The sequence below is a fragment of the Eucyclogobius newberryi genome, unplaced genomic scaffold, assembly GCF_026437365.1.
Source record: "Eucyclogobius newberryi isolate DKJ021-1_F unplaced genomic scaffold, fEucNew1.0.hap1 SCAF_2, whole genome shotgun sequence".
Classification (NCBI taxonomy): Eukaryota; Metazoa; Chordata; class Actinopteri; order Gobiiformes; family Gobiidae; genus Eucyclogobius; species Eucyclogobius newberryi.
The window spans coordinates 3905040-3918422 of NW_027315834.1; the positions used below are offsets into that span (position 1 = coordinate 3905040).

Here is a 13383-nt window from a genome sequence, read left to right on the forward strand (position 1 = left end):
TTACCCAGATCTCACCTGCCTTTCTGCGGCGCGGCTGGACCCAGATTTGGACAGCTGTCCAGTCAGAACCACATGGAGGACAGGAGGACATGCTGGAGGTTGTCACCCACACAACACCAGCGAGGGCACCACCCGTACTACAACCAGTGACACGGTTGTAGTGACACATGGCTGTGTCGGATGATTGAAGTGGCCGGACCCGATGGGCAATTTTATGTGCACCGGCCCTGGTCAAAGGAGGACGTCATGGCTGTGGTAAAATCTCTGCCCAACCCAGTCACAGACTGCCTGAACATTTGCTAAAGACTTTGAAGAGTTTTGCACCGAACACAGAGAGGTGCGTGCTACGCGTGTGGTGAATTTGGACATTTCTATCGAGACTGCCCACATCAGAACCTGCAGTCAGGGCCACATATTCCTGGACCACAGCATGGGGCCTACTTTGGGCCATATCCAGGACAAGCACAGCAGCCATATCCGATGCAACTGCAGTCTTATCCAGGACAGCAGCAGCCATATCCAGCGCCACTACAGCACTTAAACCAACAGCGACCTGGAGGGAATTACGGGTCGGACTGACTGGACGGGGCTAAAGGGGGGTCTCAGCGTGTGGCAGAAACAGCAGCCGGGACAACACACCCAGAGCAATTGTCTCTGCAGGAGGATAACGAGCACTATACACTACTCACACATACTATCTCTCATCTTGAGGCTCGAGCTGCTAAACCTAATGAAATTTATCTCACAACATCTCAAAAATGTTTGAAAATGTACTGCAAAGGCCAAAACAGATATAGTGCCTTCTTGTGTGATTCACCCAACTCCAAGTAAGTGCTACAACTCATCTCTCCTCTGACTACATTTTAATTGCTTTCCTTTCATTATTAATCCGTATTAGTACTTCTTGTACGTCTGTTAACCTATTTATTGCCTACTTTCACAAGAATGGATGTATTCATTGAAATGATCATGAAAAAACACAAAAACAAAACTTCAACTTCCGGTAGTTTTCCGAGGGTATTGTTGCCGGGACAACGATATAACAAAGATATACGTGTTTCAAACGTATATCTTTCATAAGCAGCAATAAATGCGTAAAATAATAGTAGAAACACACTCTCAGTAATTCACTTCACATCCAGCCGAGACGATAAGAGTTTTCATTCTTTGCGTTGTTTTAGGTTTGTAGCGTTAGCCGACTAGCTAACGCTACAAACAAGTTAAAACGTTGTCCTAAACGCTGGATATAAGTGAATGAAACACATTCATGTACAAATATAATGTCATTCTCCACTTACCTTCGGCTGTGTTGAGTTGGGGCCGTTGGAGTCGACTTAAATGTCTTTTATTGAGAGGATTAGACAGAAGTCAATAACAGGGATAACAGCGTGCAATTTAGGTCAAAGGTTACATCCTTCTTACGTCATCAAGCAGCGACAAGCAGCAACACAAACAGTGACGCCTCCTAGTGGAGCACATAGTAATGATCAGATTAAATCACGTCACATCTCCCTCTTAAACTGATTCCCAACAGCAAAGTAAACATGGGAAACTGTTGTGTACAATCCCAAAAGAAAATATCATTTTGATTAAACTTTCAACAAAATTATAATATTTCATTAACAAAGTGTTTTTTTCTGGCCCCCAGTTACCATCAGAAAGACACTGCATTACATTAATTACTCGATTACATTTATCCGTCACTTTCCCACCGTGTCCTCTCCATGTCATCTTTTCATCAAGGTGGACCCCAAACATTTGAATGATGCAACACTTTCCAGTGCTTTGTCCTACAGCTGCAGGCAGACATTTACCATCTTCCTTTCCCCCCAAAAAATCACTTTGATTTCTCCACAGAAATGTTCAAACTCCACTGGCTTCCCCATTCCATAATACTAGTCAATGCCCTTTGCAACTTATTCAAACTAATGTGACATTCCTCCCTCTCTTCCACACAGCCCCATAATCCACTAACAGAGACATCCCAGACCCCGCCCCTACATTTAGAACAATATTATTGACCATCACATTAAACAGAACTGGACTAATTACAATCCCTTGGGGCGTGCCATTATCAATACTCACTACTTGAGATAAAGCACGGCCTACTCTGACTTGAACACTACGGTCTTGTAAAAATGCCCTGATCCAATTTAAAATGCCTCGAATGCCTGCATCATACAGTTTAATGATCAGCCCCTCCCTCCACAGCATGTCATAGGCCTTCTCAATATCCAAGAACACAGCAACAAGAACCTCTTTACATGCATGTGATTTTATAATGTCACAGTCTAGAGATAATACTGACTCCATGGTGCTCCTCCCCTTCCTGAAGCCATTCTGACAGGGGACAAACCAGTTCTCCTTCTCAAACTCCATCACAGTGGGAAAAGATCTCAAGTGTTTAATCCCTGACATTCGTCTTACAGCTGACCATATTTCATGAACAGAGGTTTCCGCACCCAGCTTACCACAGTATTTCCTCCAACATGCTTTCTTTGCACTCTTAATGACTCTCCTTGCAACAGCTCTTAGACTCTTATATTCTACTGCATTATGCTCAATTGGCTGCCTCCTTAGTCTCTTATATGCTTTATTCCTCAGAGACCGAGGGATTGACAACATCAACAGATACAGATGTGTCATCTCCCAGTCCACTTAAGCCAACAGAGAGGATGGACAATTCACAGGACATTTTAAAAACTGTTTACGGCTGGTATCATTGTTCATAAAGCTCTAAAAGATCATCCTGTCATTCAAACCCTGTGGCCCCCGACCGCTGATTGTTTAACTGTTGACCGCTGCTCGGGCACAACCTTTGACAGAAAAGTGTATCATGTTATCATGTTGTTTGCCGTTATACGCCTATTCTTTTCTTTAGGGATTCAAATTGTAAGTACTGCAGATTGATAGAGGGGCCTAGTTTGAACACCCCTGAGGTTGAAATATTCACCCCCTCGATGTGTGTAAATATTGAGTACCTGTGTAAATAGTGATTTTTCGCATTTTCCATTTATTCCCATTATCAAACCACTTGCCTTACAACCTTGATATTATTTGTACATATAGTCTGGAGACTTAACTATATGCCTAATAAAATATTTATTTGTAACTTAATTGGTTCTTGACTTATGTACTAAATATGACTCTAGAGGGTAAAACGTCCATTTCACTGCATCTTAGTCAACTTCAAGATCAATTTTCTCATTAACTGCAGGGAGTTGGTTTGTGGATTTTTTTGTGTGAATACTTTATGATATTACCTTTATGAAAATGTAAAAAGTTTCTATTCTCCAGCTCGGTGGAACGAAACTTGCTTTCTGGGGCTCCTACAGATCTCAGCCAATGGCCTAGCTCTCTTCTTGCAAATGAGCTCAATCAACCACCACCACCAACTACAGAAAACAATGATCTGCCATTGCGCACTGAGGAATCTCTCACTTCATTCTCCTCTGAACACAGGGCCCAGGATAAAGTGCATCCAAAGGACAGTATTTTAAATGATGGGAGTAAAAGGTCCAATCAATCCTTCACCAGAGTTTCTGTTTGTTGGAAAGCTGAAGCTGAGCTGGCAGCTTTAGACGCTAGACAAAAACTGCTCACAGAAAAACTGCGGAAAGGAAAGGTCTGAATTGATCAATGAAATAGCTGAGAAAATGTCCAAGCTTTGCCATAAGTAAAATATCAAGAGCCTCTGGAATGAATACTTATTTGGAGAAAAAATGCGCACAGCCACTAAAGCGGCCACCGGCGCAACCACAGCTGAACGCCCATGCGACAGAATTCTTTCCTACATGTGAGCTCCAGTATCATTCATACGAAGCCGGAATGGATTAATTCATGATCTTGATTTATTGACATTTGTACATGGTAATTTCCATGTCTCCGATTATTGTTTTTTGTAATTATTGTAAGATTAAATAATTAACCATTTCTCTTTTTTTCCCCCCATTAAACACGTCACTGGAAAGCCTTGACCACTGACACTGACCTTGGTCAAAATTGTTTATAGGTAAATCTATACCTCCAGCTTTATGCCAAAGGTCAGACTTTACCTTGGAACCCTTTTTAAACACCCTATTTTTCCTAAAACGCGTGACTAAACTAAAAGGAGTTTCTGACCCTTTGGAGCACAAACCACTGTATGGACTGAAGCTGACTCTCTGTAATTTTGTATTTTCGTGTCTGATTTATTGTGATTAGAAGTAGAAACAATCTCTGCACAGAGGAAAAACACATTTTAAATGATACATAGAGTTTCTTGTTAAATACAAATCAGAGTAAAGCTGGTGTTGGAGGATGATATATTTGACTTCTTTCCAGAATTATTGATTTAACTGGAAATAAGTGGGTGACAGCTTTCTTCTAAGGCCGTGGTTGCAGAGCCGCGGCGCGGTCAAATGGCCCAGCAGTTTCAGGAACCGCGGCACGGTCAGCTTCATGGCTAACCCTAACCCTAACCTTAACCCGGCGCGGTCAAATAGCCCAGCAGTTTCAGGAGCCGCGGCACAAAATAACATGGCAGTTTCGGCCGCGGCTCTGTAGACACTCACTTCTTTTAAAGTACAACATATCTAGCAGCTTGAGAGCTCCTTTTATCACATGTGGACAACATTGAATAAATGAAGTAGACTGAATAAATCACCAGCTGTCCACAGGGGTGATGTTTTGTCAGGGGCCCAAGTATATATATGCCCTCCACTAAAGTAATACATAAATAAAGTTAATACATTAAAGCTCTTAGTTTTATATAGTATTCAAGAAATGTGCGCATCTCTTATTGCCATTGTCACATCTTTTTGGTTATTTGGAGGAGCTTGTACATGAACTTAATTTTAATTTCAAAGAAGATGTGACTAACTTAACTCCTGATGACGTGGACGCACAGTCAAACCTGAAAAGCCATTTACATGTGTGAAAACAGAATCAGAAAATCTTTTATTGCCATTGTCAGTGAACAAAAATCACAGACTAGGAACTTGCATTGGAGAGTGAATGGTTGACAAAGGCTAAAGTAATTAAAGAAACTCTCATATTTTAATCAAAATGGGTGGTGGTGGAGAAGACAGTGTTGTTGGTCCATGGGGGATGGGGAACATTCTTCCACCCATCCAACATTTTGCTTTGCTTTCTGCAACAGTGTCTTGAATGATGAAAAGGTCATGTCTTTTAAAAGGTCTCTTTGGACACATATGTCCTACAGAGGCCATTTTAGTAAGTTTAAGGTTTAACATACCTGTTGTATACAATAGTGTCTTGAAACCATGGGGCGGCAGAAGCCCTGGCCATTCTGATGCTAATCAGGTCCTCAGTGATGAGGGAGCTAAAGTCAGCTAACAAAAGGGGTTGATAGCCCTTTAAAGTTACGATACAAAGGAGAGTGATCTCAAGTGAAACTGTAAACACCCTTCATCAGTAGGTACAGTCTGGTGGGCAGGGCTTACTCAGAGTAGAATAAATATCTAAATTCTCAAACTAGATCCTCAGATTGAGAATAACTCTTGGTTGAGTCAAAACGTCCTGTTTTTCTAAAAAACAGTGTCCAGATGACGAGCTCATTCATCGTAAAACATGAACATTAGCAGGTGTTTGATATGAAAACAGATGCATCTGATAAGACTAAGGCTTTTCAACAGTGTGGATTCTCATGTGTCTTGTTAAGCTGCTTGATATTGAAAATGTCTTCTCACAAACATCACAGCTGTAAGGTTTCTCTCCAGTGTGGATTCTCATGTGTCTTATTAAGCTGCTTGATTCTGAAAATGTCTTCTCACAAACATCACAGCTGTAAGGTTTCTCTCCAGTGTGGATTCTTGAGTGGGTCTTGAGAGCACCTGCTTGAGAAAAACTGTTTCCACACTGGTCACACTCATATGGTTTTTCTCCTGTGTGGGTTCGATAATGTTTGGAGAGGTCATGTGATGTTCTAAAAACCTTTTCACACTGGTCACACTTAAAAGGTTTCTCTCCAGTGTGGATTCTCATGTGCCTTATTAAGTGGCGGGCATTTGAAAATACCTTCTCACAAACATCACAGCTGTAAGGTTGCTCTCCAGTGTGGATTCTCATGTGTGATATTAAGGTGCTTGAGCTTGAAAATGCCTTCTCACAAACATCACAGCTGTAAGGTTTCTCTCCAGTGTGAACTCTCATGTGTGATGTTAGGTTGCTTGAGTCTGAAAATGCCTTCTCACAAACATCACAGCTGTATGGTTTCTCTCCAGTGTGGCCTCTCATGTGTGATATTAGGTTGCTTGAGTTTGAAAATGCCTTCTCACAAACATCACAACTGTAAGGTTTCTCTCCAGTGTGGATTCTGGTGTGGGTCTTGAGAGTACTTGATGTAGAAAAACTGTTTCCACACTGGTCACACTCATATGGTTTTTCTCCTGTGTGAGCTCGGTAGTGGAGCGAGAGGTCATTTGATGTTCTAAAAGTCTTTTCACACTTGTCACACTTAAAAGGTTTCTCTCCAGTGTGAACTCTCATGTGTGATATTAAGTTGCTTGAGAGTGAAAATGCCTTCTCACAAACATCACAGCTGTAAGGTTTCTCTCCAGTGTGGATTCTCATGTGTTTAATTAAGCTGCTTGAGTCTGAAAATGCCTTCTCACAAACATCACAGCTATAAGGTTTCTCTCCAGTGTGGATTCTGGCATGTTTCTTGAGAGCATCTGCTGTAGAAAAACTGTTTCCACACTGGTCACACTCGTATGGCTTTTCTCCTGTGTGGATTCTGGTGTGGTTCTTGAGAGCACCTGCTTGAGAAAAACTGTTTCCACACTGGTCACACTCGTATGGCTTTTCTCCTGTGTGAGTTCTGTAGTGTTTCTTGAGTGCAGAAGCAGACCTCCACGTCTTTCCACACTGGTCACAGGTGAAACCCATTCTTCTGAAAGACTAAGATCTGCCATGAACACAGAAAAAGATGCAAAGTAAAAATAGTGTTAAACAAAGAACTTGTACTTGTCAGTTCCTTATCACTGTTGAGAGTGGTGTTGTTACTGAAAAAAAGAGTTATTTTCACAAGCTTCAGTGAGTTATGAAATTAAAAGGACTTCTGGCTTTGGGTGAGGACCGACAGTATCAAACCAGTCTGACCCAGAGCTCTGTCATTTAAAATGTTTACATTCAACATTTTGTCAAAAAGATGTTGAACATTAATGAACATACAGTGAAACAATTAACCTGTTACCATCCACCTATTTCGCCCTGTGCACAATGGTTGGACATACCCAAATGGCATTGCTTATTAAATGAGGATCTTACAGCCCACATGCAAGTGTAATGCATTATTAGAAAGCTTCAGAACCTACACTACAGAAGCCCAAAACATGAACTAAACAGCCTTTTTTTAGTCTCGTCTGAATATTGTCAATTTGTAATGGTCAAGACATACTTCATTGTGTGCTTATGCTGTTCACTGTACATGCCGTTTATCTTGTTGACAACAACTGTGTAAAGTTTCAGATCTCTAGGAACAGGTATTTTGGTGCTGTTGACCATTTCGTGTCAAAAAGTATATTCGGAACAAGTGATCCAAATATGTGCCAACTGTGCCAAACTGCTTTATTACAATTTTAGTTCATCTATGATCATAAAACATACATTTTGATGTTTTGTAGGCCACTAATACCTATTATAACTGCTAAAAACAATGTATGTGAAAATGTGTAAATATGAGTTTACCCATGAATTTTCCATATCGAGGTGGGGAAAAAAAAAAATTATATATATATATATATATATATATATATATATATATATATATATATATTTTTGTATTGGTATAATAATACATATATCTAACAAAATGTGCGCCCAAAAGGCTAATAAAATCAGACAACGTGATGCGCAAAATCTAGTCGCCTCCTGCCGGAAAATCTAGGGTCTGACAGCCTTTACACACGAGAATAGGGACAATTCTGTGTGAATAAGGCCTTAGTCCCGCCCCGCATTCGAAAGCTTGGCTCATTGGCTAGAATAATATGTCAATCAAAGTCTCCTACGTCACTGTTAGCATTAGCTAAGGGCTAAAAACAAAGATGAATGCGCGCGTTGGAAGCGGCGCATTTTTCCCCCCGGAGGCTGTGAAAAACATGGTCTCATTCTGTAGCTAACAGTCTGAAAAAAAGATCGATGCAAAACACCATCTTATAAGTCAAACAGGTCATTTGTTACGGACGGAGAAATGCGCCGGACGAGCCTGACGAAAAGTATGAGCCAGAGAAGAAAACTTTGTTTACTTGACAATATCTCGAAATCGGATAACTTCAGGAAAAATAAAAGTGGATATTATTTTTCTATGGATCCTTACAGAGAGGACAAGAATGTACAGAATTAAAGCCGTTTCGTCCGTCATAAACAGCAAACAGGTAGTGTTTGTAAAAGTTGAAACTTTCTCAAAAACTATTGGCAATTGCTTATTGGGGCATATCATTCAATGTAAATCAATGAGATATTCGTTTTGTTGAGAAAATAACTTGCTGGTATTGACCACGGAAATAAAAGTGATGATGTAAGAGAACTTGGAAAATGCTCGCCGGCACGCAGGTGGATGGTAACAGGTTAAATGGATTTTTTGGCCTGTAGGCTTTGACAGGACAGTGCAGCGTGAAATGGGAATGAGACTGGGAAACGACATGCAGCAAACAGGTGAAAGTCGGACTCAAACTCATGAGGCCGCAGCCCGCCCCACACGGCAGGCATCTCTCAATGCTAGGGGTTTGAGAGACTCGACTAAAACAAAAGCACATCGTTTTCTTCTTCCAGAGACACACAACAAAAATGATTAAAAATGTTGGGGAGACAAAATATGTTTTAATCATGGAATAAATTGGTCAGCAGGAGTCGCAATGCTCCTACACAACATTCCTGGAAAAGTAATTGGGTGATATTTCATAACATAATAGTCATAATAGAAATATTACCCATATCTTGGACCCACTCACAAACCCAGAAATACAGCTTAGTTTGAAATATGCCCACACCCTCGCAAAGAGCGATCCGCTTCCCCCCTCCCCTAATTCACGGGGTGGGCCCCGTGAATTAGTCTCAGCGAGAGCGAGTGTGCCCCGCACACCCCGCGAGTTTCCACTCATGTTACAAACGGTTTACAGACAAACGGCAACTGTACTATGCCAAAGAACACCAGAAAAAGTAACTCTAAAATCTTGAAGGTAAGAAACTTTGATCATTTTTTAGGAATAATTGTTTTTGGAGAGATAATTCTCACTTCGGGTTTATTCCCGTTTTAGTCCTGGTGTAGTCCGGGTGAAGTCCTGGTGTAGTCCTGGTGTAGTCCTGGTGTAGTCCTGGTGTAGTCCTGGTGTAGTCCTGGTGTAGTCCTGGTGTAGTCCTGGTGAAGTCCTGGTGTAGTCCTGGTGTAGTCCTGGTGTAGTCCTGGTGTAGTCCTGGTGTAGACCGGGTTTAGACCGGGTTTAGACCGGGTTTAGACCGGGTTTAGACCGGGTTTAGACCGGGTTTAGACCGGGTTTAGACCGGGTTTAGACCTGGTGTAGTTCTGGTTTAGACCGGTGTTGTGGAAAAAAATATAATCTGGCCCTTTGCCTTTTTCAATTTTCAATTATTTTCTATTTCAATTTGATTTAGTTTTAACACACAAAGTCACACCCTGACACAACCCCTCCTTGCCTGGAAATTTGCATGTCCAAGACCAGGCCCCGTTTGGTTTCACACTAGGACAAAGACAGCAAGACTTGTGAATTGAATTAATGCAAATGTTATCCACTGTCTCCTTCCTGGAACCCCTGCTCCTTTTGTCCTTTTGTACCTGAGTCGGTGTCCTGGTGTAGTCCGCGTTCAGAACAGTTTCAGACCTTTTGTATCATGTTCCTATGCTCAGTTCTTGTTGTATGCCGATGCTCATTTGTCTCGTTTCCCTAGAATCCACTGAAATTGGAGATGTATCATCCCCGAAAAGACTCCGGTCAAAGACAGAGATTATCGCACCCCGACACCAGGCTCCTCCCACAAGTGTGCTTGATATGCAAGAAGAAAGACCTCTACATTACAGTTAACCAAAAAAGAGTGAAGGATAAATTGGCAAAGGCTGAAACAGAATCATGTGGTATGTATAGGCTTAAATTATAGTTCACAATACCCCTTTAATACCACATACATGTAGAACAGCCTTTGGTAAATAATCATTCAATTTCACTCTTTCTGTATAATAAAAATGCACCTTACATATCTATAATTTGTCTCGCTAATAGTTTGTGATTGTGATTTTCCTTCAGGACGACTACAAGAGGCAGCTGAGCTGAAGCGGGATGAATCAATTCTTGTTCACATCCGGGATAAGGACTGTGTGGCAAGATATCATCACAGCTGCTCTAAAAAGTACACAAGGTTCCTGTTCACCGAAAAAACAACACAAGATGAGAGCACAAGGTATATTAAGATATGATATTTATAGAAAATATATCTCTTGTTAGAGCCTAGAAATGGTTGAAACAGAATAAAGTTACTCTAGAAATTATTTTCATTTACCATACAATTTGTAATGAAAAATTTCTCTTTATCCAGTGAAACCAGACATCCCTTTGGACATACATACAAGCTCTTTTGTTATAGTGTGATCACCCGATGGGCAATTTTATGTGTATCAGCCCTGGTCAAAGGAGGAGGTCATAGCTGTGGCAAAATCTCTGCTCTATCTGCTCAGACTGTCTGAACATTTGCCAAAGACTTTGAGGATACAGAGAGGTGCGTGCTACGTGTGTGGTCAATTTGGACATTTCTATCGAGACTGCCCACATCAGAACCTGCAGTCAGGGCCACACATTCCTGGACCACAGCATGGGGCCTACTTTGGGCCATATCCAGGACAACCACAGCAACAGGCCTGGTCAGGGCCACAGCAACAGGCATATCTGATGCAACGGCAGTCCTATCCAGGACAGCAGCAGCCATATCCAGCGCCACCACAGCACCTAAACCAACAGCGGCCTGGAGGGAATTACGGGTCGGACTGACTGGACGGGGCTAAAAGGGGGGTCTCAGCGTGTGGCAGAAACAGCAGCCGGGACAACACACCCAGAGCAATTGTCTCTGCAGGAGGGTAACGAGCACTATACACTACTCACACACGCAATCTCTCATCTTGAGGCTCGAGCTGCTAAACCTAATGAAATTTATCTCACAACATCTCAATCAAGTTCTAAATTTCCAGAGTTCTCTTTAATTGTTAATGGTGAAAAAGTTAATTTTCTTGTGGACTCAGGAGCTACACGTTCTGTAGTAAAAAAATCTGCACTAAAAAAAAAAAAGCCCAAGCTAAGTGGTCGCTACACATATTCACTATCGGCGTCTGGTGAGACATTAAAGGAACACTACACCTCTCCTTTAACATGCTCTGATAGCAGTGGTCAAAAATTCCAACATGAATTTCTATATTCTCACTTGTGTCCTGTCAATCTTCTTGGACGAGATCTCATGTGTCATTTGGGTCTTTGTCTCATCTCCACTTCAGATGGATTAAAGGTGACGACTATCAAAGAATTAAATTATGATTCAAATTTCCTTATAGAGCGCACAGCTCCCAAATCTGATTTTCACTGGAAATTGGCCCCTAATTCCTCAATTGAACTGATTTCTTTAGCTCAGAACAAAGTGAAGCACACTGATGACACTGACTTTAGAGATGTAGGAGAGCTGCAACACATTCCTTGTTTGTCCACAGACATAGAACTGAATGATGCTATGTGTAGAGGCTAATCCTAGTTCTTTGTTCCTTCGTTTTAACCTCTTCGGAAAATAATGACTGCATGAGCCTGTTTTACGCGTAGGACCACTGGTGTAGTCGCAGCACGGTAAAACGACCGTGTTGCTCCAGCCATCTCTCTTTATTAACAGAGTTTTACAACAAAACTTCTTCACCTGTTTTACATGACAGGTAACAGTAGTGCGCCCCCAAGCGTCCAGGACATGCACACACATGCACACACATGCAAACTTCTTTTAAATAAAACACAAATGAGTTATTATGAATAACATAAAATTAAGAATGTAAAATATCAAACCATATAAAATGGCGCTTACACTATGCAATGGTTTGAATGTGGGGAAGATGTACCGATGACTGACTCCTTGTATTGGGATGATCATTTCTCTGGCGACTCCCAGACCATCTCGAAAATTTTAATTTGTCTAATACAGATATGTATCTAGCATTATCAAAACCAATTAAGGCTAAATGGGGGGAAACTCAAGATTTAGTAAAAAATTGTTCTGTGGTGGAGGACTGGGTTGAAATAATTCCTGATTCTGATGCGTTGTTTTAACATTCCACAAACTCTTGGAGACAGCGTTTGTCTCTAGCTTTGCAGACTGTTTGTTGTGTTTCCAAAGACATAGATAAGAGCCGCTTTGCTGCAAGAGGGGGTTGTTTTTTTCCAAACATTTACATGCAGAAGGCCACAAAGCGAGCCTTTCTAAATTCAACAATACAGAATATTCCAAAACCAATAACTAAGAAACAATTTGTCATTCCTGGGAATGTGTTCATATTGTCGACAATTCATTCCCAATTATTCTGTAATGGAGTCTCCTTTAAGTGCACTCATCCATGGTAAAGGCCTTAGGACTAATGACAAAATGACCTGGACAAAGGAAGCAGACACAGCTTTCTGTGAGTTGAAAATGGCCTTACAGAAGCCGCCAACTCTGACTTGACCCAACTAGACCTTTTCACACAGACTGTCGACGAACGAAACGGCTGCATGACGTCTGTCCTTTTGACCATGGGGGCTCCCTACGACCTGTCGCTTATTTCTCTGCTAAACTTGACCCAGTTGCAGAAAATTTCTCATCTTTCTATCTCATTGTTATGTTTCCACTCACCGGACCTGAGGGAGGAGACATTCACTAACCCTGATTTGATTCTTTTTCTAGATGGTTCTGCATCTTGGGACGCAGACACGGGACAGAACAGAGTAGGGTTTGGAGTGTGCACTAACTGGGAGGTGCTGGACTGAGGTCCCCAGCCCAGATTCTTCTGTAACCATAGGACTGTGACCATTTTTACTGTATGTTTTGTGTCTCATGTAGCATCCATCCCACATTCTCTCAATGCCATGCAGAGCTTTGCCACAACAGAGGAAATCTCTGTGTGGAAGAAGGCTGGGGCGTGGAAAAGGGATGAAGTTGGTTTGGTCTGCTTATCCAAACATTGATGGTGTTGATTTCACATGGCCGTGACCTGCATCGAAGGGGGGAATGATAAATTGGTTCACAAAAGTTTTTAACATTTATGCCCAAAAGATTTGTCGATGCTTAGTCAGGCTGAGAAATAGATTTTCAAAGTTAGGGGCCCCCAAGCAATTTCAGGGGCCCACAAGCGCGCGCGGCATCGCGGCGTCA

The 13383-nt window shown here is 41.7% G+C and overlaps 2 protein-coding genes across 5 annotated transcripts in view; both read right to left on the bottom strand.

Moving 5' to 3' along the window:
- LOC140366860 (uncharacterized) overlaps positions 1 to 13383 on the bottom strand; it is a 195683-nt gene that overhangs the window by 87740 nt on the left and 94560 nt on the right. The window lies entirely within an intron of this gene.
- LOC140367128 (uncharacterized) overlaps positions 1 to 13383 on the bottom strand; it is a 142407-nt gene that overhangs the window by 34450 nt on the left and 94574 nt on the right. Inside the window, exons 1-2 of one of the 4 annotated variants that reach the window (XM_072453473.1) lie at positions 5667 to 6896; positions 4139 to 4149 (exon numbers count right to left, since the gene is read on the bottom strand). In XM_072453473.1, the coding sequence (XP_072309574.1) occupies positions 4139 to 4149; positions 5667 to 6888 (1233 nt within the window). In that variant the 5' untranslated portion in view covers positions 6889 to 6896. Of the gene's footprint in view, positions 1 to 4138; positions 4150 to 4997; positions 6897 to 13383 lie in introns of those variants that run through there. The other 3 variants (XM_072453474.1, XM_072453472.1, XM_072453469.1) reach the window with 3 other exon arrangements.